General features: G+C 35.4%; 1 protein-coding gene and 1 pseudogene across 1 annotated transcript; both read right to left on the bottom strand.

Annotated features, from left to right (window-relative positions):
* Positions 1 to 2,189: 2,189 nt before the first annotated feature.
* LOC106001214 lies at positions 2,190 to 3,085 on the bottom strand (annotated as a pseudogene).
* Positions 3,086 to 12,937: 9,852 nt separating this feature from the next.
* On the bottom strand, positions 12,938 to 14,058 carry LOC106001228 (olfactory receptor 4M1). The gene has a single exon (XM_013036362.1). The coding sequence runs from the start codon at positions 13,967 to 13,969 to the stop codon at positions 13,028 to 13,030; it is 942 nt and encodes a 313-aa protein (XP_012891816.1). The 5' UTR covers positions 13,970 to 14,058; the 3' UTR covers positions 12,938 to 13,027.
* Positions 14,059 to 23,845: the final 9,787 nt, after the last annotated feature.

The raw sequence follows: 23,845 nt of genomic DNA, 5'->3' as shown, positions 1-23,845 counted from the left end.
ATTTTGTTGAGAAGTTTTGCATCAATGTTCATCAAAGAAATGGGTCTATAGTTCTCTTTCTTTGATGAGTCCCTGCCTGGTTTTGGGATGAGGGTTATCACAGCCACAATCTTACAGGGTAGTACTCTTATGGTTGTGTTAGGTACTAATGAAAGTGGAAGTTTATTCTCACGATTATTTTCTTTCTTTTTTTTATTTTTGCAGTTCTAAAGCTTGAACTCTGGGACTGGGTACTGTCCCTTAGCTTTTTCACTCAAGTCTGGCCCTTACTACATAAACCACACCTATATTTTCAGCTTTTTCACTATTAATTGGAGATAAAAGACTTTGGGCTGTAATAAAATGAGCTATTTATGGAAGAGTCAGTAGAGGTTGTTTCTCTCAACTATATTTTTACTATGAAAAACATGTTGTACTATGCCATGGAAAAGACTGAGTACTGGTCCCTGACTGATCCTCCAGAAATGGAACCGTATTGAAGATGACAATATCATGCTGCCAGAATAATTATGCTGAGTTAATGACTCCTTTCTGGATAGTCAGTAGGAATAGAATATAACCAGTCAACCAGAATAGGAGTCACTGGCTGGACAAACCAGCTAAACAAGCCATAGGCTATAATCTTTAAAACAAAATTATTCATCTTCTTGACTAAATCAGAACTTTAGTAGACACTGAGGAAAATGACGTAGTAGAAAAATGTGAGAAAGATAACATGTGTAACGCCAGAGGACCCACAGAATGATGGGGCAACTAATCAACAATAGTCCCATGTCTGTCATTGAAATATATGAGTTCAGCAGTGTTTAAATACTTATTCAACTTCTGCTAAACAAAGAGAAAATGAAATCAAGTTTTCCCTCCTTGGTTCAGTAAACATTATTTTGTGCAAACCAAAAAGACAGGTGCTGTGGAGAAATGTAAAGCTGTTTGAGATGCAGTTCTAGTCTGAAGGAGCAATCTTGAAGTGGCCATCAGACCAGTAGTACACAGATAGTATTGCCTTATAGGGATCAATTCGCCATGTGAAATACCAGATTAATTTGTTACTGATTCAAGAAGAGATTGTCTAATTTTGTATAATTCTCTCCTCTTGTTTCTTAGTAAGATCTTTGTGCCACTTCCCATTATATGAACTTCTACTCTTCGCTTTTTTTTGGTAAATTGAGAAATAGAAGCTTGAAGGGATATAAGATTCTCTTTCACAAGAGCCTAAGAAATGTGTGTAGAATTAGTATGTTATAGATTATTATCCTATGTCAATTTAGAAAAGTGAAATAAAATTGGGTAAATGAAAGTTAAGATAATAAAGATGTTGATAAAGTGTTTTAATCAGAAGCCAAGCTCAAAGGTATGCCAACAGAAAAAATTACGATTTGTTTGTATGACAGGCAACCTATTTTAATGAGAAAGAACAATTTTTCTTACATAACAGTGATGGTAAAATGATAGTCTCCTAAGTACCTGATTAGGGTATCTACCGTTTATATTAGGATGTCTGTAGGTTTGAAGGAAAGCAAATGCTCCATTTTAAGGACTTTGAAAATATTCTTTGGTAGAGCAATGGAGTGCAAATAAAACTTAAGAGGTTTCTCCCATAAATTAAATGGTAAGAATTGTGTGGGACTACAATAACTCCAGTGGACACAAAAAGAATTCTTTAAAGGTCAGTAAAACTCCTTGATTATCTTGAACAGTAATGAATAATAAAAAGAAATGTCAACAACAATAGTTATATTTGCAAGCCAGACAACATATAGAACACCAACAAGCAAGGACAGGAACCTAACAACACTGTCTTTTGACTCTTGCTATTCCCAATATCATAAATTACTCAGTACTAATCTCTGAGTAAATCTAAATATGTTTTAGATGAGTTCTTTCTTGCTTAAAATATTAAAATTGATTACTATTATAACGAAAGTGCACTAAATCTCTGGCAACCTGTAAGACTGGTGATTTCATCATTTAAAATTTAAAAAATGAAACTTCATTTAAAATTTAATTTCTATATCTCTCAAATTTACTCTTATAATGTAGTTACTCTGGGATATCCTCTATGGCCTTTAAACATACAAGGTTTACTCTCTTATAATGTATAACATTCACCCTTCCTCAATGGCCTACTTAGTATTGGACAATGGAGAAATTTTAAAACAAACAGTATTCACTAGATAAATAAATTCCAATCAGAATTTCTTTTCTTTGGTTCTCATAATAATATCCATGTCAATGGATATTTTTACTTTCTGGTTTCTAACTGTATAAATCACAGGATTCAACAAAGGAAATATCACTATGTGGAAGAAAGAAACTAACTTGTCAGTTACTAAGGCCCTGGATGGACAAGTATAAATCAAGATGCCAGGCCAAAACATGAGGCATACTACTGTGACATGAGTGGGACAGGGCTTTTTTCTTCCCTTCAGAAGATGACTGAGGTATTCGACAGAGGATGATTTCATATGAGACCAGAAGCCCCAAGAAGTACATAAGTGTCATTAGATCACTGTTGAAGACTATGAAAATTTCCAATATCAGTGCAGGCTAGTTTGATAACCTGAGGAATATCACAGAAGAAGCTATCAAACTGGTTTGGACTACAGAAGGGCAGACAAAGGGTAAGGACACTTGGATAATGGAGTGCACAATCCTCCAAACCACAAAGCCAAAAGTAATACATAGCAGGTTCTAGAGCTCATGACAGTGGAATAGTGTAAAGGTCAGCAGATGGCCATATAACAGTCAAAGGCCATCACAACAAGAAGTAAGCCTTCCTCTCCTTTAAGGAAGTGGAAGAAAACAGTTGAGTGACACCTTCTTCTCAGAAAGGAGTCCACCAGTATCCTGGGTGCCACAATGAAAGAGTAGGAAGCATCCAGGAAGGCCATGTTGCCTAGGAAGAAATAGAGTGGGGCTGTGAGCCCAGGGTCTGACCTTATGGTGAGAATGATGAGAACATTTACAGGAAGAATGATGAGGTGGAAAATTAAGATGAGTGAAAAGACCAAAAGCTGAACACCTCTAGAAGGGTCAAACCAAGGAAGAGGAACTCAGTCATCACTGTGTTGTTTGCTGTTTCCATCTCTTGCACCTTTAAAACATTAAACAAACAAAGCATAGACATATGTACATAGCTTTTGACCTTTTCTGCTTGTTCCTCCCCCATGTTATAACCCCTGTTTTCATTGTATTTGATTCTGGTGCCCTGTATCTTGTATATATATTTTTCTAATTTGGGGAGGGGAAGGAAAAAATCATAATGCTTAAATAGGGATACAGGTTGACCCATTGTAACAATGAGATGTACAAGACACTATGTTGAAAATGAACTTTGCAACTTGTTGGGAGGAGGGAGGGAGGAGATGGGAAAGTGGGGAGGGAAGGGATGGTAGGGAGAAAACAAAGGAAGAGGTAACAATGTTCCATAGGAAATGTACTCATTACCTTACTCATGTAACTGTAACCCCTTTGTACACTATTTTTACAATAAAAAACAAAGCATGGTTTTCTTCTTTTCCATCTTTATCATACATCTTCATGAGTTAAAAGCAGTAGACTCCACATCTATATCCTATCTCATTCCACAACCTAAAATCCTAATGTCTAATATACCTTCTGTCTTTTATCCTTTCTTGCGGGATAGCAGGGGGCTATCAGACCTGGAGTTTGAGTTCAGGGCCTGGATACTGTCCCTGATCTTTGTTGCTCAGGCTAGCACTCTACTACTTGAGCCACACCTCCACTTGTGGCATTTTTGGTGTTTAATTGCAGATGAGTCTCAGGATCTTTCCTGCCTAGGCTGGTTTGAACCATGATCCTCAGATCTTAGCCTCCTGAGTAACTAGGATTACAGGCATGAGTCACCTGCATCTTGGATTGCCTTTTATTCTTCTATACTTTATAACTGCCAACCCCTGGTCTTCAAGCCAACCTTATCTTCACCTGTATAGCTATTTAACTGTTCTTTCAAAGTGATCTAGGATTCTCCTGACTTCGGGGTTTTTCCTAGTTTGCATGAATCATAAGCATTTTCCCCTTTCCCCATATTTTTATTATTGATTAGATTTACAGGTGTTTCATTTTGACATACAATGTACCTTGATCAGACCTACTCCTCTGGCAGTCTTCCTTATCCTCCCTCTCCTCTTCTCAAACCAGTTTCCATATGCCTCACTGTTCCATTTTCACACATGTACATAACATGTTCTGACCATAATTACCCTCCTTCAGTCTTTAAAATTGCCCTTCTTGGCTGCCACTAGTAGAAGATCCTGACAGGTCAAACCTGTTTCATGTTACTATGATTCATCACTTTTTTATTATATGCTATTTTTTCAGAAAGGTTTTACCATCGTGTTTCATAAGTACATGTAAAATATTTAAATCAGATGAACTTTCTCATTTACTCTAACTATTCTGATCCTATCTTTCTTATTCAACAGCTTAAAGTAAATGCTATTTTTCCCATCCTCGTGTCCAGAATCAATATATTTAGGTAGCATTCACTATCATTCTATTTTCTCCACCCAACCTCTCATACATGAAGTGTTTTTCTGATGGAAAGAAGACCCTAACCACAGGTAGTAAGGTCTCTAGGTCTTCATGCGAATAGTTGGGAATTGAAAGAAAAAGGGAAATGAATAAGCTTCTTAATGGGAGATTTTTAATTGTAGTGTAAGATATATCTCATATTAAATTATATTTCAGTGCTGTCATATGTGTATTTATGAAAATATTAAGTTGTATATATTTATTATATATAAATTGTACCTCATGAATGTTGCCATAAAAACACTTTAAAATATTCTACTTACGGGAAATACTTTCTTTTTTTTTATAAAACACCAAACTGTTATCCTGGTTTAAATAAAGGTTTGTGAACACTAGAAGAAATGAGATAAAAGTTTTGTTTATATAGTGGCCTCTAACTTGGGAATGTGCTCACCATTAAAGATGAGCAAAATAATTTATTGGTATGAAAACAATACACTAAGGTTACCATATATATCTAATTTATCGTATTTTAAGTCCTTTTTCTGAATATTAAATTTTGCATCGATTTTGAATATAGTTTACATAAAACTGAATATAAAATATGTGAATATTGCTGGTGTATGCACAAAATTATGATTAAGATAATTTTAAATATATTTTTATTGTAAAAATAGTGTACAGAGGGGTTACAGTTACATAAGTAAGGTAGAGTACATTTCCTATCGAGCATTGTTACCTCCTTTCTTTTTCCCCTACCATCCCTTCCTTCCCCACCTCCTCAACTCCTCCCGACCTCCCCTCCCACAAGTTGTAAAGCTCATTTTCAACATTAAGTCTTGTACATCTCATTGTTACAATGGGTCAAGATAATTTTTTAAGCTAGATGTTCATGAGCTGGAAAAAAAGACTACAGTGTGATTTCCTTTTTCTTTTGTTGGTCTTGGGGCTTGGGCACTGTGTCCCTCAGCTCTTCAGCTCAAGGCTAGCACTCTACCACTTCCAGTTTTCTGGTGGTTTATTGGAGGTAGGAGTGTCACGGACTTTCCTGCCAGGGCTGGCTTTGGATCTCAGCTCTCAGATCTCAGCATCCTGAGTAGCTAGGATTAAAGGCATTGAGCCACCAGCACCCAGCTTACAATGTGATTTTTGTATGGCTTTAGCTACTCATCACAACTTGAATAATGTCATTGAAAATGGAATACAGACTTACAGGGAATGAGGGGTTCATTAACCTCACCTGAAAGGAGAGACAAGGTAAAAGAGAAGAAAGAAATGAGGAAAAAGTAATAAAGTCCCAACTAAGAAATCAAAGCCAAACATCTTTCTACTTACTCTTAAATTGAATACATCTTGTTTATTCATATGCGGTTGATAATTTCAAAATCCCTTAAAAATTGAAGATGTATTTAAGAAGAAATTTCTTAAATATCTATGAGGTTAGATGCTCAAGAATCTGCCATGGTAGCTAGTTTCTTTTGGAGCATTCACTTCTATTCTATTGGCTCCTTAACACACACAGGACTTGTTCCCATATAACGTTTTTGACTCACTGTTTTCCTCTGTGCTCCCATGGTGCCTGTGATTTTCATATTATGTTCATCACATATTCAGAGACTGAAGATACATATCCATAAAACTAACATTTCTTTCAAGAAAATGAAACCTCTGAAAATAAAGGCACAGAATCTCTGTAAAGGCACATTTCCTGTTCAACTATATTGAGAAGAATTGCTGTCACAGGAATTGAAATAGAAAAATGAAGGAGCATCTCTCATATTTCCATCTCAACTGATACAAATATTTATTGGGTTGGTAATATGGGAACATTGCAGTATTACATGATCCACCGAGGCCAGATTGAGGCCAGAGGGGGTGGGGACTGGTTCAGTCTTGGGGCCAACCCCACTCCAGCCACTGCTTTAAGTATATCTCCTTCACTCCTGCAATTTTTTTAACCATAATATCTCGGGACAATCACTTAATCTTCCTTCACCTGAAATTTGTCACCTTACATCCTTTTGAGAAGTGAATGAAATAATATTAATAGATTGAACTTTTATGAGTTTTAAGTGCATGTGTACCAAAGATTTTATTTCCCTATTTTTGGTGTGAATCCTTAATGTTAACTGCATATAACTAACAGATTGCAGAGTAAAATTTAGGGAGGTTTAACTTCAGTAAGCTATTAACCATCCCAGACTGATGTATGCTAGGACCATTAATAAAAGGAAACTCTGTCCAAGCTAGACCAAGTCAAAAGCTGGCCTTTTGCAATATTTTCAAACTGGTGAATGTTCTCCCTGCCTAGCATTTACATTGACTGACTCTCTCGATTTAGTAATGTAAATTTATTACTTAGTACTCACATTCCCAAGACAATTGATATTTCAACAAATACTGTATTGATACTCAATAAATTCTAAGTATTCTAAAAAGATGCTAATGTATTATTGAATTCATATTTACATTTTAGTCTAATTCTTATCATTGCATTACAAGATAGCAGGTATCACACCTGAAGAGGTATAGTATGTTTCCATTTTCTTCTACTTTTTTATTTTTTCACAAGTAGGAAGGATGGTCAAAATGTATACCTCTCTAACAATCCCAACACTGCTTTCACACAGCAGTCCTTACTTCCTTCCAATGGAAGGGTAAATATCTATCGTTTCTGCCTTTTCTCTTAAATATCTCTTTTCATAGATGAGCCCCTTGCTTGCACTTTTAAAAGGACAAGTAAGTTGTGATACAATGGAGGATATATCTTGGGAATTTATTTTTAAATTTTATTGTCAAGGTGATGTACAGAGGTGTTACAGTTACATAAGTAAGGTACTGGTTACATTTCTTGTCTAACTAGTTACCATCTCCCTCATTTGTACCTTGGGAATTTGAAGGCTAACAAAGCTTTAGAGACTCTCACTGTGAATTGTCAGAATGACAACAGGAATAGTTAAATAATAAGATATAACTGCTCATGACATTTTCATCCATGCATTCCAGTTAAAGATGTGCATAGCACAATGAGATGAAATTACATCTTAAAATTTTTTTAAGATTCATTCTTTAGCTACTGAATTCTAAAATCAACATTTACAACATTGAAAAAGCTATATGCAATAACAGTTGATTACCCTGTTTTATCATAGCATGTTTGAAGTTTTCTCTTTATTGTCTGTCTTTATGTGAGAGGTGTTTAAAAGTTGTTTTCTGCTAAGAAACAGTGATGCCTAACTTGGACCCATAAATTATCTAGGAATGGGATAAAGACTAGTCATCCCAAGACTCTTCTGTTTCTTATCCATGTCATTTGCACTGAGAATTTTCTACAGCAGTCACTTTACAGCCATCTTGGATTGGAGGAAAAGAATGAATGGAAGTCTGAATCTCAATGACTTTTGTTGTAACTAGGCCTTACTAGATTAACTTAAGATGATAGACAACCAGAGGCACCTCTGATGCCTCCTCTGACCATGCCACTGGGCATACCTTGTGACTTGGCAGAGAAAAGAAATATACTACACAGCAGCATGAAAGGGTAGCACTTCAGCACAACTTCACCCACCTTTGGGGGAGTAGATATTTTAATAGGAAGATTTAGAGGCAGGATTAGAGAATTCTGTGAAAATAGTCCCAAGTTTCTGGCAAACCTGACCAGAAAAATCTGTAAAACTATAGTCTATAGCCAACTAGCAAAAATCCAAGCTGGAGTTGTGGCTGAAGTGAGAGTCAGCTTAACAGGACTCTGAGTTCAAACCTCAGTGACAGCAAAACAACAAACAAAAGCTTTCTTTCTCATATTGGTATGAGTTTAAAAAAAAAATAAATTTTCCTCTCAAGTGAGTCATTGTCTGTATACTCTATTTGGTTGCATATATATATATATATATATATATATATATATATATATGCTTATCTTTACTTCCATCCTATGTTGCCTTGGTCTCTGTAACCTTATAACAAGTCCTTATAAGGGGAGGGGTGGGGGAGGAGGAAGCGGGGAGATGAGAAGGGATAGGAAGGTGAAACAAAGGAGGAGGCAACAATGCTTGATAAGAAATGTACTCATTTTCTTGCCCATGTAATTGTAACCCCTCTGTATGGTATTTTCACAATTAAAAAAAAGTCCTGACATCCAATAACAGAATATCTCAGATTTTATTTATCCTTTCTTTTTACCAATAGGTATGAGATGAATGCAGTCTTACCATCATAAACTGACAAACCTTTAAAAGTACAAGTGCTATATTTCCAAAAGTGTAGATGGTGAGGGGAGGAGAGATATAGGACAACCTATCTCTGGGGTCATCATTATGTACCTCACTCACCACTACTCCCTGCATTCCTGGCCTTGAATAAAGAACATCTTCATTCCAAAAGCAGCTATAAAACTATTTGTGTTGACTTATTGCTCTGAATTCTCAATTTCATTGAGACTTAATCCTATGTATAGTTTTAGGGTTGAATTCTGACAGGTTATGAAGAATTTTCAAAGACATTTGACTAACATTATTTTCTTTTGCTTTTAACAAGTTCGGTAAAGCTATCCATCATGCCACAGGATGGAAATGGAGTGTATATTCATAGTTTCTGTAAAGTATTTTATTTCCAAACAAAATAATTGAGGAAATAAAGCACCTAAGTCAGACTCCTGTGACTTACAGGATGATTAGGAAGAGACAATATCGGGAATAATCCAGTTGTGACCACCAAAAATGTTTTCTAGTCATTGCCCTATGTCCCCTGGTAGAGATGGCAGAATTATTCCCAGTTTGAATGTCTTCCATGAATTAGGCTAGGTCTATAATATGCCAAAAATTACCCACTTTCTTCTCAATATTAGTTTCTAACTACAGATAATATTTATGTTATTTCTGTGTTTTTATTAATAATTTCAATGTTACCAGCAAGAACTCTATTTAGTAGCAGTATACTAATGTTCGAAAAATACATTGTCAGTGGTCTTATTTTAAGAACATTTATACTGATTATATTAGATATAGTTATAAAATGAATTGAAGTCCAGCTAGCTCAGATTTAGAGAAATATAAAATCAGGAAACATAATTCATTATTTATTATGTATATTTTTTTTCATTTTACATTTTTAATGTTCACTTGCAAAACATATGAGAACAGTAGTTCTATTCATTTCCAAGTGATGAGAAGTCAATTCAAAATTCAGGAATCATAACTCCATTCTGGGCCAGTCTGTTTCTAGTAAAGGGGGCCTGTGGCATTGAAGAAAGAAGTAGGTCATCATAAAGAAAAATCTCCAAAGGAAAAAAATAAACTTTATGTCCTAATACTCTATCTTTGTACCGGAAGTGCACTTGGTCATGAATTATCTCTTCAACTAAGAAATAGGTTTATTAATATAAATGGTAAGCCTGGAATTGTCTTTCATAAATAAATATATATATATATATATATATGAGCAAGATAATATGTATACACATATTCTCAATGCTGACAGGAATCAAGAATCATGTCCACAAAATCAAAGCAAACATATTTCAACATCAAGTAAAATAAAATACTAAAACTCATTGTATACAAGGTGAATGTTCTTATCCTTTTATCAAAATACCCCAAATATTTATGATTTATTTATTTATTCTGCAAATTGAATAACACTTTATTCTTCACAAAGTAAACTTTAGAATCTTTATTATAATCCTTGCTCCATAGACTATACTATGATAGCATGTGTATTGCATGTATTTGTTTTGACACATTCACATCTTTCCTTGAAAGCTATCTACTGAGTTCTGCCCCAGAAGAAACTCATGCTATGTTGCAAATTTAATTATGTATAGTTTGAACACAAGTAAAGCAATATTCAATTTTTTGATATAGCCAGAATCACTTAGTAACAGACAGTAAGTCACAAGTTAGACATCTTATTCTTGTAGGTTTCTAAAATTGGAACGAGAAATGGGAAAATCAACTTTAGTTCCTTGGAACAGTTGTAAGGGACATAGTCAGAGGCTGTTACTAATAATTCATGGCAGAAAGTGTTCATATTCTAAGAATGGATCTTATGTCCTTTGGAAAACAAATTCAATCTCCTTGAAATGCTACTCTTTATTTTTATTTTTTTTTGGGTCCGGTTGTGGGGCCTAAACTCTGGGCCTGGGTGCTGTCCCTCAGCTCTTCAGCTCAAGGCTAGAGTGGGAGAGTACCACTTGAGCCACAGTGCCACTACCGGCTTTTTTCTTTTTGCTTATGTGGTGCTGAGGAATCGAACCCAGGGCCTCAGGCATGCAAGGCAAGCGCTCTACCAGTGAGCCACCTTCCCAGCCCTACTTTTTATTTTAACACAATAACTGACACAATAGGGAAATTTTATGAATATGGGTGTGGTTTTAGCTTAGCAGGGATAGAAACTTACTCCTGCTTTTTAGTGTAAGCCAAAGTAAGTTTGGCCAATTGCAGGCCACTGGGAGTTGATAAGAGCCTCAAACCAACTTCCTTTTCTTCTAGAATATTCTTTTCCATACAAATTCCTGTCCTTCTCCCAGACCTGTTTCTCACAAACAAAATGTAAAGAAATTTGATGAATAAATATATTCCCAACAGTCCAAGGATCTAAAATACTTTCATGAATGTTCTCATGTATAAAAATTAAATCACTGAGCAGAATTTTTAAAATATTAAGCCATTTATGCCTGTTTATTTACTAACATTGCATATAAGATTGTTACTCATCAAAGAAGTTTTATTTAAATCACCTATAATTAGCTCATTTTTCTAGCCAAAATTGTCTAATTTCCTTAACAATTCTTTATTGACAATACTGTTGGCAACATGATTCACAAAGGAAGTTTCACACATGTATTTTCAGCAACTAAGGCTAGGATAGATAGCTTCCTCATAATCTACCTGAATTTCTCTGTATTTTCCAAATGAGAGGTTATTTCAAACACCAAGAAGTATAAAGGTTTGTAGACCCTTAAGAATTCTGCTTAGGTTTCAGTCTGGCACTCTGTCAACTTATTAATTATATTGACCTGGACTTGTTTTCATTGTTTCTGTGACTTTGTATCTATAAAGATTCCTGAAATAGGTTGGGCATCATGATGTATGCTTACTTGAGGCAAAGATGAGCCAACTGAAGTTTAAGATATATTCAAGCAGAGTTCACTGAGGCTTTTTCATACAGCCAATCTAATGGCAAAAGGACTTGAGGATGTAGTATAATGGGTTGAGGACCCTGACAACCCCTCATTTTGAAATTGAAAACTTAAATTTAAGTAAATAAGAAGTCATAAGCAATATCTTATTAACTCATAAACTGAATCTACTTTTCAAATACTCAATCAAGGTCAGTAATTGAGTTATTAATGTCAGGGAATAGAAAATCAACCCCTAATAAATAATTCACTAGATCATCATGGGAGTCAATACATCTAAGTAAGTATCACCCATGTTAATTAAAATATTGTTTCCTGTGAAATAGATCTAAAATAATTCAGAGCAATAACAAAAGCAGTACCTTATAATTAATATGAGATAGAATTAGTAAGACAAAAATAAAAAAATTAGCAAAAGAGATAGTTCTGTAAAAACTCACAGAGCTAAATATCCTTAATACCAGCCAAACTAAAGCCCTCTTCTTAAAACTAGCTTTCTTTCTGAAGATAATAAGTAAAAATTGGTAGGAGTCCTATATTGCAAAAGAATTGCACTCTGTTCTGAATTCATAAAAATTGTTTTCACAATGTGGTAAATTCTTGAGTTCTATTACCAACACTGTTATGTAAATACCACTTGAAATACAAGTGGAGACAGCTTTTATAAAAGAATGCTAAATCTTAGAAGACAGAAGACAAAGTAGATCATCTGATTTCCAGACCTGAGAAGATAGTTTACGAAATATTCTTACTGGGTCAAGATTAAAATAACAATATTTATTTAGGTGCTAGTGGCTCATGCTTGTAATCGTAGCTACTCAGGAGGCTGAGATCAAAGCAGCCAAGACAGGAACATTTGTGAGAATCTTATCTTCAACTAACCAGCAAAAATCTGGAAAGGGAAGGATAGCTCAAGTATTAAAGCACTGACCATGAGTGAAAAAGTGAAGTAAAAGTGCAAGGCACTGAATTCAAGGCCCCCCCAAAATAAAATTTAATTGGTTATATGAAACTAGTCACATTTGTAAGCTGAATGCCTCTTCACATTTAGTGTGATTCTGTCCTAAGATCTTATTTGTTTTGTTGGTTTTCAACACTTTTTCTCTTCAGAGTCAATTTCTCCCAAGTAGTTATTCAATGAATAATTTAGCAGGTGCTACTAAATCTGAATTTCTAGTGATGAGCTGTCAGAAATTCCAGGTTGTCTGAAGTGTAAGTACATTTATTTCCCTCTCAATGCCTTTGTTTTCTCACTATAAAGAGAAGTGGAGAAAAAATGATCATTTGTGAAGCCAAATAAAAGGAGGAAATGAAAATAGCATTATTACCACCATAAATGTTTCCTTCTTTGGAACACTGATCCTCAGAAGGACAATAAAATGTATCATCTAGCTTTCACTTTTCCCTACATAAATAATATCTGCTGAGCAACTTCCTCATGGCTGTTTTTACTTCCTTGTTTCGTAATGTATAGATGATGGGATTAAGTAGAGGGAATATCACAGTATGAAACACAGATACCACTTTATCTGGGGAAAAGGAGTCAAAAGGGCGAGCATAAATGTAGATGGATGGACCAAACATTAGCACCACTATGGTGATGTGGGAATAGCAGGTGGATATAGCCCTATTGGTACTCTCACCTGAGCCTGAGTGTTTCTTGAGCATGGCCAGAAGGAAAGCATAAGACACTAAAAGAGCAATGAAACACACCACAGAAATCAAACCACTGCTGAAGATCATCACTAACTCCTCTGAGAAGGTGTTGGCACAGGCAATCCGTACAACCTGTGTGATGTCACAGAAATAATTGTCTAACTCATTGGGTCCACAGAAGGGAAGTCTAACAATGAGAACCACCTGAACTATAGAATGAATGAAGCCTCCTATCCAGGACAGAGCCACCAGGATACAGCAGAGACGTCGATTCATGATGGTCGCATAATGGAGAGGACGGCAGATAGCAGTATAGCGGTCAAAGGCCATCACTGTGAGCAGGAACATCTCTGAAGCCCCAACAAAGTGCAAGAAGAAAAGCTGCGCAATACACCCCCCAAAGGAAATAATCTTCCTCTCCACAAAGAAGTCTACAAGCATCTTAGGGGCTGTGATGGAGGAGTACCAAATATCAAGGAAGGCCAGATTAGCCAGCAGGAAGTACATAGGAGAAGTTAGGTGTGGGTCAAGCTTGATGGTACAAATGATAAGGATATTCACTGGAAGGATGAAAAAATAGAATGATAGAAATATAACAAATAGGATTAGTTGCATCTCCCGAGTCTGAGAAAGACCAGTAAGAACAAATTCTGTCACCCTGGTATAATTTTCAGGTTCCATTTCTTCAGGTTTTTTTCATCATACAGCTATGAAAAATAAACAAATTATATTTATTTCAAATAACATTTAACTAGAATTATATCATTGCTTCCAAATTTGTCATATGTTCTCTGACATTAGGATATGTGTATTTCCCTCATTGACTTTGAAAAAAATCAAGATAGAAAGTACCTGATAAATTAGAAACATCTAAAACTATATAAAGTATATTACATGTTTGAAAGTGTGAAATCCATCCTGATTTTTAGGAAACTCAGAAGTAATCCTTTATCTGCCCACAATATTCAGCAATTTGTGCACTTTCTTCTGAGTCAAAATTTAGACTTTTAATTGGAAATTTAGCTCATTCCTTTTCTTTTTGTTGAGAAAAAGTATCAATTTACACAAACATTCCCAACGTTTTGTGTGTAGTTAATAATCACAACTTTACTGCTTAATCCTTTATAAAACCAATTAATACTTTCAAAAATCCACAATTGACAGTAATATAGTTTACCTTTGTAAAAATCATCTGACTATGACCAGATCCTCAATATTCAATGCTACATTGACAATGATATTTACCCACTATTTCAGGAAGGTTGAAAGCAGCTACATTCATCTGAAAACTAGGCATATTTCTCATAAAAAATGCATTGTATTTTACTGAACAACAGCCATTTCAAAGAGAAAATGGGAATATATTATTTTTAAATTTTTCTTTACGTCCAGTTACAAGGAATGCTAGAAAATATTAAGTATTCTTATCTACTAGAGATACTAGAAAGTCTCTTGTCTTCTCCTGAACACTATATTCTACTACCATGTAAAGAAATCCAACCTTTCTTTCCTAGAACCTACTGACTGAATTTGTACTTAATTTAGCCATAATGGAAATAGATGGAAATGAATGGGTTATTTGTTCTTAATTAAACAATTGTTCCCTTATTATTGGAAGGAGGTGAATATTTCAAAGCAGTAAACACCATTACAAGACTCTAAGCGCCAACTGTGTTTATTGCAGCATTATTTACCATAGCTAACATATGGAACCAACCCATATGCCCCTCAGTAGATGAATGAATCAAGAAAATGTGATATATATATACACAATGGAATTCTATGCCTCCATCAGAAAGAATGACATCGTCTCGTTTGTTAGGAAATGGAAGACTTGGGAAAAAAATATTAAGTGAAGTAATCCAGGCCCAAAGAAACATAGGTCCTATGGTTTCCCTTATTTGTAATGACTATTATATGTCTGGGACAAGCAGAAAAGGTCAAAAGCTATGAACATATGAAAAGATAAGATGATGTTAAGCAAAATTAACCCCAAGATAGGGACACAGTGTTTTTTTCTTGCTTGCTTGCTATTGTTTATAATGTATTTATAAGGTACCATGGGATTTTTTTGTTGCTTTGTATGTTCCTCCCCTATGGTAAAATCCCTGTTTCCATTTATTTTATGTCGGTGTAATTTGGGAGGGGAAAGTAAAAAAAAAAAAAGTTTAAATAGGGATACAGGTTGACCCATTGTAACAATGAGATGTACAAGACACTGTTGAACAATGAACTTTACAATTTAGGTGGGGGTCGGGGGGAGTGTGGAAGTGTGAGGGAAGGGATGGTAGGGGAAAAACAAAGGAGGAGGGAACAATGCTTGATAAGAAATGTAATCATTACCTTGCTCATTTAACTGTAACCCCTCTGTACAGTATTTCCACAATAAAAAAACTTCTTTAAAAAAGACTAAGCTCTCCAAAAAGAATTTAATGGAGGAAAGCAATCTAATTCTATTTTTTTCATATGGATACCTCTTTCTCCTTAATCTTACTCTGTGCTCCTACAAAAGAGGAAGTGGGAAAATACAAGTAATTGAAGGCAGGAAGGAAGGAAGGAAGGAAGGAAGGAAGGAAGGAAGGAAAGAAGGAAAGAGAGAAAGAAAGAAAGAAAGAAAGAAAGAAAGAAAGAAAGAAAGAAAGAAAGAAAGAAAGAAAGAAAGAAAGAAAGAAAGAGAAACTAAGGAAGGAAAAAAGAATTTAGAAGAATGAGTATTTTGGAAAGACACTTTAAATATTAGAAACATAAAGGGTTATTTCACCAGGGAAAGTGTCAAATACATTTCTTTGGCATTTCAATGTTCAAGGTACAAGATAATATTAGAAAATACTGATACATACTCCCATTTATTTATTTGTCTTAGGAAAGATAGAGCATTCATACCTCCCCTATGCCTCATAACCATAAGTTGAGAAGAGACATTCTACTGCAACATCTCCATTCAGTAGTCAGTCAGCTAAGGAGGCAGTCTTCCCCAAGTGTTCAGTCACTACACATAAAACATATACACCATTAACCATGCCCATTTCTCAATAAGGGACTAATGTATCCTTTATGTTAACATGGTCACAAATTCATAAAACATGAAATTCTGACAATATCCAGCATTATTTATTTAGTATATGTCCAAACAAAACTCAACACATGATATCTCTTTTAAATAGAGATCTATGCCACTTCTCTAATTTATTCATTTGCTTATTCAGCAACATATATTTAGTGAATATTTACTGTGTGCTATGTGCAGACTACAATAAACAAGGAAGCACAGCTTCTACCTCACAGCTTCTACCTCTTTTAGTCATATAGAAAAACAAATAAGCAAATAAAATATAAGTAAGTGAAATAAAACCATTAATACCTGTGAAAAGAGACAATAATATAATAAAAAGATAATTACAATAAGACAGTGAATGGTGGTGACGTGTAGTGATGGGAGTCATAATACAATATTTTAGAAATGCATTTTACAAAGGGAGAAGAGTAACTACAAAGGCCTTATGTCAGGAAAAAGCTTCCAATGGCTGAAGATGGCTTTCAAATAACCCAGGATAAGAACAGTATGAAGAAGTAATCAACCGAATGTGGCTCACAAGAAGAAATTTGACTTTAACAGTTTCCAATATATTGTAAAGTAAAATTTATATAATTGCTTAATAAGATTTACCAAAAATAGATCACTTTTAAACTGAACATTCAGCAATAGTTGTTTACACAAATTGTTTGTTTAGAAAATATTTAAGAATATATTTAAGAAAATATTAATATCAGGTTGCCTGTACTGTTCTCATCCTACTAAAGATAGGTAGAATTTGAGCTTCACAATGACCAATAAAATAAGCATTTACAGTCAGGCACCAGTGGCTCATGCCAGTAATCCTAGCTATTTATAAGGCTGAGATCTGAGGATTATTGTTCAAAGCCCAGCCTGGTCAGGAAAGTCTGTGTGACTTTTACCTCCAAATACCAAAAAGCAAGAGTGGAGCTCTGACTTAAGTGATAGAATAGCAGCCTGTGAAAAATCTAAGGAACAGTGCCTAAGTTCAAGCCTCAGTAGTAACACCCAAAAGAAGAAAAAGACAAAGTAGAAGGAAGAGAAAAAGAGGAAGAGGAGGAGGAGGAGGAGGAGGAGGAGGAAAGGAAAGTACATCTTCTGGGTCTACAGTGGGCTCATCAAGAAGAATACCAGGTCTTTAATACAGCTTGGTAGAATCAACCATGAAGATTCAGGTAGGTCTTGCCATAGTCCTAGAATGTTTGGGAACTGTACCATTAAAATGCCGAATAAGAAACTACATTTGTGGAAAATTCGTGATGAACCATCCTTGGAGACCGAGTTAGGGTGTATCTTTCCAAAGTTTTCACTTACAAGTGCCTATTCCAACCAAGTGCTTACTCTAAACAACTAGGTGAATTGGATTAAAGGAGTTTTACTTCACTCTACAACTGTCAACTGCTTCTAGGTTTCTAGATGCAAGTCTGCTCCTTTTCAAACAGCACCTAGTTAGCCATCTTTATTTAGCCTGGAGGGATGAAGTACCTAGAGGGTACCTATAAAAATACCCAGGAGTAAAGTATAAATTCTACTCAGGGGAACCAGGGTTATGGGGAAAACAAGAATATTCCTCACTAAAATGTAAAATTTATCCATGAATCTAGCCAGCTTCAGAGTAAGCACACAAAGAATTTGAGGAGTAAAAGAGTGCAGATCCAGGACCAGTGAAAGATTACAGAATACAGACAGTACCAGATCATTCTCATACAAGAGGCTTTTATTTTAAAATTAGTTATAATCTACCACCAAAGTATATTTTCTGTCTTTAGATGAGTATGTGAAGAAGCAGTGGTCTTCCAGAGTAAAAGACACTCATTACATCTACTCCAGAATAAGCACAAAATTTTTAAGTAGAAAAAGTGCTACAGAGACTTCAGTAACATCAGAAAAAAGGATTAAGCTGAAATGGAAAGAATAGGGAAATGGGAACAAGGAAAGGTTATATATTAAGACAAGGAAGCTATTAAAGAAAAACATGTCAGTCCTGTATTTTATTTAAGGATAACAGTGCAGTGTTATTAGCTACACAGCTACCAATAGATAGATTGAAAATGTTCTTTTGTAAAGCCTGTAATCCTAGTTACTGAAGAAGTTGAGATATGCGAATCACAGCTCAAAGCCAGCTTGGACAGAAAATTCTGTGAAACTCTAAATTAACCACCAAAAAGCCATATATGGAGCTGTGGATCAAGTGGTAGAGTACCAGCTATGATCAAAAACGCTAATGAACAGCACCCAGTCTCTGAGTTCAGGTGCCAGTACCAGTGCAGAAAGAAAGCAAGAAAGCGAGCAAGCAAGAAAGAAGGAAGGAAGGAAGAAAGGAAGGAAGAAAGGAAGGAAGGAAGGGAAAGGAAAGAGAAAGGGAGAGAGGGAGGGAAAAAGAAAGAAAAAGTTATAAAAAGACATTTTGTTTTACTTTATTTTTATCTTTAAGGCATGTACAAAGGAATTGCTGTTCATTAAAGTAGTATATGAATACAATGAATCTTGCTCAATGTCAGACCTTTCATCATTCTTTCCCAACTTCAAGTGATATTTTATTGAAAACTCTTTCTCAGATAAGAACATTTCTTTGGCCTTTCACAGAGAAAAGTTCCGCTTATATAGCATACTAGTGATTAGAAAGAGCAAAGGAAACACTGAAGAGATAGGAAAGCCAGAGGTGGAGGTAAAAGTGTAGATGCAGAAAGGTTATACTAAATGTTTCAAAAGAGTGGAGATACAAAAGGTTATGGCAGAGACTCTGCTACCTCAGTAAATTCATACTAAAGCTTGTAATTGAATTTAAAAAGTGAGATAGAAATAATATGAACAAAATCAATCTTTTAAGTCTTTTTTGGGGGGGGGATCCGGTCGTGGGGCCTGAACTCTGGGCCTGGGTGCTGCCCCTCAGCTCTTCAGCTCAAAGCTAGCGCTCTACCACTTGAGCCATAGCGCCACTTCCGGCTTTTATCTTTTTGCTTATGTGGTACTGAGGAATTGAACCCAGGGCCTCAGGCATGCAAGGCAAGCGCTCTACCACTGAGCCACCTTCCCAGCCCTCTTTTAAGTCTTTAATTGTAGTTTTAGATCTATAAATATTCCACACAAGTACCTACAAACACATCTATGTGAAATATATATGTGTGTGTGTGTGTGTGTGTGTGTGTGTGTGTGTGTGTGTGTCTTCAAAATTTTCTAAAGGAATGGAAGTTTCAAGAGTGTGAAGTATTGTGTCAGGTAGTGATTATACTGCATTTTGACAGGCAGCCAGGACAAACACTGAGAAACAATTTGAATGTATATCATTGCTCAGCACAAAATCTCTACAATGTTGAGAATGCCATTCAGCCTTATCCTGAAGCAATTTCTTCCTGAACTGCTAAATCCAGGAAGAATTGTGTAAGTTACCTTGTAAAAAACACATGAAGTAACCACAATTTTGGATATATACATGATCTAAAATAAATAGTTAACCTAATTTTCCTATTCTTAAAATATTGAGCTCAGGCCACATGCTGGTAGCTCATACCTGTAATCCTAGCTACTAAGGAAGCTGAGATCTGAAGATTGCTGTTCAAAGCCAGCTTAGGCAATTAAGTTAAAAGAAAAGAAAAGAAACAGGAAGGAAGCCGGTCACCAGTGGCTTATGCTTTTAATTTAATTCTAGCTATTCAGGAGGCTGAGATCTGAGGATTGTGGCTCAAAGCCAGCCCAGGCAAAAAAAAAAGTCCATGAGTCTCTAATCTCCAATTAATCACAGAAAAAGCCAGAAATGTTGCTTTCCTCAAGTGGTAGAGTGCTAGCTTTGAGCAAAAGGAGCTCAGGGAAGGTCCAGAGTCCAAGTTCCAGGATCAGAAAAAAAAAAAGCAGGAATTAGAGTGGTGGAGCTATGGCTCTACTAGTTGATCACTAAGCTAAGGACAGTGTCCAGGCCCTCAATGCAAGCCCTAGGACAGCATACACACACACACACACACACACACACACACACACACACACACACAAAATGTATAGTTCAGCTATCTTATTGAAGAGTAGACAAAAGCATCTTCACTAGATACAAGGGTATATGGAGTCTCATAGATCTTAAACCTCATAAATACACTAGTAGGAGACAATATCAAGATGTATAATTATCTTGGTTTCCTGCAAACATTGTTGGTTAATAGTAATCTATACCAGAAGAAAATATTCAGATCAGACAAGGATTGACTTCAGCATAAAAATTTTTGAGTCATTTGTTGCAAGACTATTTCTATTACAAGAGACATGTGTACTAGTGCTTTGATACCAGCCACAACTAGTTACTAACTGTGAAATCTTGGGCAATTCCTACCCCTCTCCCTCAGAGTGTTCCAACAGTGCAGTGGGAAAATAGTACCTACTTCCAAGGTGTTATTGTTGGAATCAATGAATAGATCATACAAAGATTAGAAAATACATGTCACATAGGTAATACATAATAAATTTAGTATCAGTATTATTACTATTACTATTATTGTTATTATTATTCCATGGTTCAAAGAATAACTTCAGTAGAGAAATCATCATCCTACCATATGATTTCCAAAATATTTTCCTATAATATCTGCTTACATTTCTCTATTACCAGGTATTATCCTTATGTCTGGGAAATAATTACCTAAGAAATACCTTAGAGCTGAAAACAAGAACATCTCACATCTAAACACTACCACCTGCTCATGTTGTTCCTGATATACACAGTCCTATATAAATGTAGATGAATCCCTTCTGCACTCCCACAAGGCTTCCTGTCAAAATATCTGAAATTTTGAATGAGTTATTTCTAAAGTAGTCTGTAAAGATATCATAGTCTTCATAGCACCTCCAATACAAACTTTAACTCAGATATTGTAATTTTCCACACTTTTGAATGAAATATAACAGAAACTGAGTCCCTCTAGGTCTTATAGCTTGTCTCTCACAAACATATCTAGTGCCTAACGTACCTCTGGGAACACAACGGTCCTCAGTTATTGTATCAATGAATTTTAAATGAACAGATAAATGAATAAATTAAAGAGAAACTTTAGAATACTTCCAAACTTGTTTCACTAATGCATTTAGTTTTTTCTAACTCTTCTCCATAGATCCTGTTTTGTTTGTTTTGTGGAATTTATTATTCTTATTTTTCCTTCCCTTCTTTCCAGTGTTTTTCTATTCATTTCTCTCTTTCTCTGCTGTGAATTATCTTTTTTAAATTTTATTTTATTGTAAAGATGCTGTACAGAGGGGTTCCAGTTACATGAGTAAGGTAATGAGTACATTTCTTTTTGTTTGTTTGTTTTTGAACTCTGGGCCTGGGCTCTGTCCCTCAGCTCTTCAGCTCAAGGCTCATGCTCTAACACTTGAGCCACAGTGCCACTTCTGGCTTTTTTTTTGCTTATGTGGTGCTGAGGAATCGAACCCAGGGCCTCATGCATGCAAGGCAAGCGCTCTAGCACTGAGCCACCTTCCCAGCCCATGAGTACATTTCTTATCGAACACTGTTACCCCCTCCTTTGTTATTCTCCTACTATGCCTTCCCTCTCCCACTGCTCTTAGAAATATCTGTCCCATCCACATTGCTTCCTAGCCATAATCTTTCTGATGTTAAGTTTATATTTATTCTTTCACATTCAGTTTCAAAATTGATAGCTCTACCAACTCTAATCCCTTCTACATGAAATAACAATCTCACTTTCTCCAACACCTTTTTACAAGGTTCACCCTGAAGAATTATAACCAGGAACTTAAATAAGTTTAAATAAACTTTAAACCAGCTTTTTCTCACTGCCTTACAAGAGTGACAGGATTTTTTTTTCTGTTTTTCCAGAATATACTCTGCAAGTGATGGCTCATCCTGTAACCAACATGTCTTCTCAATGTCCTGTTCAGAGATGTTTAAAAGGTTTTCATTATTGGAGTCAATCAAGAGAAGAAATAATTATTTCTTCTCCAATCCAATATCCAACTGTACAGTATCACCTGTTTTTCCTAAGGTATTTCCTTCCTTAAGAAATTATGCTTTTTACCACATATCTCTTGAGCAGTTTTCCATAGCTATTATTATCAGTATATCATTTAATCTCAAAAACAAAGTGGTTTTTTAAATACTGCAGCCCTTTTCATCCACCTACCAATGATTTTGTCAGTCTTGGCAGTTAGAGAGTATGAATGGAAAGTAGAAGGTATCTCTTCCCACATCCACAATGGAGGGCTTTTTCTTATATATTTTGGTATATACCAGCTTCTGCTATGATGTAACAATGTGATAATATCAGATTATAGCTGTGGAAATAAATTCTCTAGAGTCCAAAGACAGCCAGGTAGGTATAAAGCCCTAAGGGAACAATTTAAGTTATGTATCTCATACAACACTTATAGAAAAACAATTTTGTGTTACACTGAATGAGCAAGAAAAATGTCAAAGTTCCAGGATTTGGAATGGAAAGTGTGCAATGTATGATGCACATTTCTAATTTTACAGTCCCAAAAATTGTCTGAGAGGGATACTGGATCATTGAGAAACAGGAAATATAATCAAATACAATACTGCATAAATTGTTTGAACCAAGTATTCATGTTTGAAAAAAACAGGGCCTGTATTCTAAGCCCTTCATCCAACTTTATTCATAGTTTCTACATGTGATAAGGAATTACTCATAAGACATATAGGCAGTGGGTATACAATGATGAACAAGAAAGAAGCAATCTTTATTTCCATGAATGAGTATAATTTCTTCTTCCATATAAGAAGGCATAAATAGCTGTCTTTATCGTTAACCTAGAAGTAATAGATTTGCACTGAAATTTACTTTTCTACCTATGAGTGTTGTCGACCAGAAGCTATATGATCAGTAGACAGACATTTTATTAGGCTAATCTATGATCAATAAAATTGACTATACCAATAATAAAATATGTATATATATAGATATGTTTATTACATCTATGTATACTTACACAGCCATAGTTAATGTGAAGTGAATGAATGATTAATTGTACTTTACTACATCTGTAGTCTACATTCATGGCACAGTAGGTTTGAGGTCAATATTTTTCTTTTCTTTTTTTTTAATTTTTTTGGGGGGTCCGGTCATGGGGCCTGAACTCTGGGCCTGGGTGTTGTCCCTCAGCTCTTCAGTTTAAGGCTAGTGCTCTACCACTTGAGCCACAGCGCCACTTCTGGCATTTTGCTTTTTGCTTATGTGGTGCTGAAGAATTGAACTCAAGGCCTCATGCATGCAAGGCAAGCGGTCTACCACTGAGCCACTTTCCCAGCCCCCCATGTCAATATTTTTTATCAGACTAATCTTATCTTTCATCTTTCATAAATTATTCTAAATTACTTCCCACGTAAGTTGGAAAGAGATCTGTACTAATTGCTGCTGTAGATTGAAGCACAGAGCTCCTAATCATTTTAACTTTTTCATGAAATAGAAGAGATCACTAGCAAACTCTTTCTACTAAGCCAGCTTTGGACTCATCTCAAAATCAAACAAGGACATAATGAGACA

This window comes from Dipodomys ordii, unplaced genomic scaffold, assembly GCF_000151885.1.
Source record: "Dipodomys ordii isolate 6190 unplaced genomic scaffold, Dord_2.0 Scaffold276, whole genome shotgun sequence".
Classification (NCBI taxonomy): Eukaryota; Metazoa; Chordata; class Mammalia; order Rodentia; family Heteromyidae; genus Dipodomys; species Dipodomys ordii.
This window is presented reverse-complemented; position numbering and strand designations above follow the sequence as displayed.